Source organism: Pundamilia nyererei, unplaced genomic scaffold (genome assembly GCF_000239375.1).
Source record: "Pundamilia nyererei isolate P.nyererei 1_Seehausen unplaced genomic scaffold, PunNye1.0 scaffold00350, whole genome shotgun sequence".
NCBI lineage: Eukaryota > Metazoa > Chordata > Actinopteri > Cichliformes > Cichlidae > Pundamilia > Pundamilia nyererei.
In genome coordinates, this window is record NW_005187751.1 from 262,643 (window position 1) to 267,005 (window position 4,363).

A 4,363-nucleotide genomic window follows, 5' to 3' on the forward strand; every position below is an offset into this window, starting at 1 on the left:
CAACTGTAGCTGCCTCCACCAGTGTATGAATGTGAGAGTGAATGAATAGTGGTATTGTAAAGCGCGTGCCTTGAAAATTTAAATCCAATCCATTATTATTACTTAAAAAATAATGAGAAGGTCCGACTGCTTGTGCAAAATCAAACAAAATCAAGGGTGGCTCAAAATTTTTGCACAGCACTGTATTTATCTACCAATTAATCGAGTCAATATTTTTGTAATGTAAACAGCACGGCACTGCTGTCTTCCTCGCAGGCCACACTAAACAAACGCCGCCAGGTCTCCGAGGGTCACGATGACGACCTGAGCGCGCTGGTTGGCCGCGCGCTTGTGACGCATGGGCGCTTGTCGTGTCACGTGACTGCAGCCTGTAACGGGGAGGAGGTCTGCAGCTTTCTGGATGTACTCAGGCTGCAGAGAATCGAAACTTATCCGAGGAGAGGGAAGTGTCGGGCGGTTACAAACGAAACCTCCTCGGGGTTTGCTCCTGTCAAAGTCTCTCCGTCTTCGTCCGGAAACAGCATGGCACACGTTTAAACTTTGCTTCGGCTCAATGAACTTCCTGGCTTCCTCTTCTTCTACTGGTAGGTGTGTCCGATGCTGGCCCAGGCTGGTCTCACAAACGGCCTCGCGTGCTGGATGTTTGCGCCAGTGATAAACGGTGAATGAGGCTGAATGTGGGAGTGTTTATAGAGGCTTGCAGTTCTTTTCGACTACTTTCAAAGGAAGCGGGTGTATCGAAGAGTAGCTCTGATACACCCACTGTCACAGCCACTGTCACTGAAGTTGGTATTTCCTCCTAATCCCTCTCCGTTTGTCTGTGTGTCTCCCACTCCAGTGGACAAGCATGGACCCTGGCCGAGAGAAACGCAAGGAGGAGATAAACAAAGCTCTGGCTTTTATACAGTAAGATCATTTTAATTTTTATCTGAGCGCACCCAGACAGAAAGTGAAACTGTCCCTGGGTTACTCACGCCTCACAGCCTAGCTGTGTCATTACGATTTTAACAAGTTCCTCTGCTCTAGGTCTTCCCTGGCCTATCCTGACCCCGACGGCTATCAGGTAGTGCTAATGCTGTTATGTGCTTTTGCTTTTTATGCCCTGTGCATAAAAAGGGCAGCTGGCCCTGTGCATGCTTTGGTGTGAAGCACTCTGTCCTTTTTGCTACCTTCCTTCTTTCTATTCCTGGCTCTATGTAAAATCAAGCGCCGGATAGCTTTTTTTTTGACTCTTTATAATCTTCCCCCATTACTCAGTTCAGTCCATGTTTGCTCGCTATTAACGTTTATTGACCGTTGACTGTTTAAATGAAGAAACAAACCACATCCCCACTCTACACCTCCAGAACAATGCATAAACCCCACAGGGAAACCTGTAGACTCAGGGGTTCCAGCTTGAATACCATTAAACAGTGCACCTTTGTCTCTGTTACATCTCATGCAAGTGTCAGAAATCTAAAGGCAAAGTTGTGGAGTTCTGCAGCTGTCTTGTAGGTTGTGTTGATCCGTCTGCTGTGTAACATCCTGTTTATAGTTGTGGGTTTCAGTTGAACCCAGTCCTCTTCATATAATAATTCTGCACTCAGAAAACAGAGTAATTTTCTATAAAACATGCAGCAGTATGCGATGAACCATTGGTAGTTAATCTTGGTTATGTGCAGTCCTAAGTGCACAGCATGATTGTAGAACCACCTTTAGCAGCGATGACTTGGAGCTCTGGGTTTCTGTATGACTTTATCAGTTATGGAGGAATTTTGGCCCACTTTTCTTTACAACTTTGCTTCAGTCTGGTGATTCTGATCCTTCTGAACCATAGTTGTTCAACCTTTTTCTAATTGTACTGTCATGAACTTTAACATGTAAGGTGCGAACCGTCTGCGCTGCAACTCTTGGGGCTTTTGTATTTTCTCTGAGCATTGCACAATCTGACCTTGGGTTGAAGTTGTCGGGACTTCCACTCCTGAGAAGATTACTATTTATCTTAAAGCTTTCCTGCTTGTGAATGATCTTTCTCACTGCAAAGTGATGGACTTCAAAATGTTTGGAAAAGCATTTTGAAGTCCAATGATCCAGACCAGCAAACTGACAAAACGTCTGCTTTTATAGATTTGCTCACACTTGCTGAAAACCAGTTAATCAGCTACATTTGATTAGCAGCACCCAGATTGATTCCCGATGGGCCATTTTTGCACAGTGACTCCATAACTCTATGAAAAGTGAAATGTATTTTGGAGAAATGTCTCTACATATGAGAAAGAGTGATAATAAGTTATATATGATTTAACATAAACCAAATGAATTGTAAACACATTCAACATTTTTTTTAATGCAGTTTAAACTCCTGCTTAGAATAGTATTAAAATACTATACTAACCCCCTTAATGTAAATACGTGCATGTCAATATTAAGGTGGACCTTAAAAACATAATGTAACTTACAAGACGTTAGCGCAGGTCCGCATAGGTAAAAAAAAAAAGAAGCTTGTTATTCCTTTCTTTTCTTTTGCTCCTCACAGGACTTCCTGACCCAGTTAGTGTGCAACCTGCTCGATGAGGGTAACGCCTTCTTCAGGGATGGCCAGTGCGAGCAGGCTGTCAAAGAATTCAGCGAAGGCTTGAATGTGTCGTGCTACGCTGAAACGGAGGAGATCAAGATCCCCGAAGCTTTGCTCGAGAGCCTGTATGTCAACCGGGCGGCTGCCTACCACAGTTTGGTGAGATAACGTTTGATCTTGTGTCTGTGCAGCGTTCTGGGTATAGGAATGAAGTGGGGCAGGTTAACGTCTCATGCTGTGAGATCTCACGATGAAGTTCTAGTATAGCAGCATGTGTAATACATATAAGGCTTATCTACCTCACCATGTAAGGGAGTGAGGGTTTTTTTCTTTTTCTTTTCCATAGCTGAGACATTTTGAAACAAACGCTTGTGAGGAATTCTCCTCCACACCTAAATGTGCATGAGCCACATAAAAGTGGATCAACCTGAAATGATTGTTGATTGAACCTGAGCTTTTAATATCTATTGAGTGGTTAGTTGATAACATCTATATTTTCTACTTTAACAAAAACCAATTGTAAACATTCTTAAACATGAACTCCATGGCTCTTCCTCCACTGTGCTCCAGACTCACTTACGTTCTCTGCTGGTGGCTGGATTGTCTTGAGTAGCTCCCCTATTCACAAAGTGTCACCACAGAAGATGGATTAGATTTCATGCTGGACGTCCTTCTCGACACAGCTTTTTTTGTTGGGTTTATGCCTCCTTCTGGTCTTTAACTGGAAGTCTTTCACACATTAGGTGAATGTGTTAACCAGGTTGGGATCATCAAACCGCATTTTGTTGATATTTTTTGAGGTATCAAAATTCATCATTAAGGGGACAACAGAGGTCTCCAAATGGTCCAAACACACAATAAAATTCATGCCCAGGCGGTTTCAGGCTGTCCTGCTTGAATATGCTACTGTAGCGGCCCAGAGGTCTGTGACATGCACGTGTCCACGAATATCCAGCCAAGCCCAGCAGTGTTTACCAGCACAGATATTGCCAAATCTATGCATGTGTGATTACAAAGGCTAATAATAGATGATTTAGTTGATGTCTACTTTTGTGGAAATTATCCCTGTTTTTGGAAGAAAAAAATGCAAAAATCAAATGCTTGAGCAACACTGGAGCATGGAACATCTAATTTAATCTTTAACAAAGCCTACAGCGGTATTAAGAAGAAAAGGTAGAAATCCATTGTAGCGGCTATTCTTCCTGTAGCGCATAACTTGGATTTACCATTCTATAAAACTGAGGCTATCCTGAACCTCCCACCCCTCACACTTGATTTATGAAACCACTTATAAAAACAGATCTGTTCTGATTTACTGCCTCTAATATGTAAACATCACTAAATCATTCAGATGTGTTTGTCTGCATTCAAGGCCGCAGAGCCTTTGACCTGCATACCAGTGAAGTGCTCCATAGCAGCTACACACAGTTTAAACCAAGAGACTGTGATCTCTTCACCTTGTAGAGTCTTACTTAAAGCTAGATGGGAAAAGGAAGTAAAGAATTGATGGTATATTACTTTAATTTCTTTTGTGTGTTTCTCTCATGTTTTCCACAGGGGGAGTATGAACAAGGTGTGCTGGACTGCAACAGTGCTCTGGAGGTGTGCAAAGACAGCCGCAGAGCGCTGTACAAGAAGGCCCTTTGTTTGAAGGGGCTTGGAAAGTATAAGGAGGCCTACGATTGCAGCGCCAGCTATCTGCTCATTAACCCTCAGGTGAAGGATGGACAGAAATGGGAGAGTTTATGCTGATAGTCTTATATAGAGCAGGGCGATATGGCCAAAAATATTTATCACGATATATATTTG

General features: G+C 42.9%; 1 protein-coding gene across 2 annotated transcripts in view; it reads left to right on the top strand.

Moving 5' to 3' along the window:
- The first annotated feature begins 310 nt into the window (after positions 1-310).
- Positions 311-4,363, top strand: part of LOC102214858 (zinc finger CCCH domain-containing protein 7B-like) — a 16,634-nt gene continuing 12,581 nt past the window's right edge. Inside the window, exons 1-5 of one of the 2 annotated variants that reach the window (XM_005752261.1) lie at positions 311-584; positions 839-906; positions 1,027-1,063; positions 2,516-2,713; positions 4,112-4,270. In XM_005752261.1, coding sequence (XP_005752318.1) covers positions 848-906; positions 1,027-1,063; positions 2,516-2,713; positions 4,112-4,270 — 453 coding nt within the window. In that variant the 5' untranslated portion in view covers positions 311-584; positions 839-847. The other variant, XM_005752262.1, reaches the window with a different exon arrangement.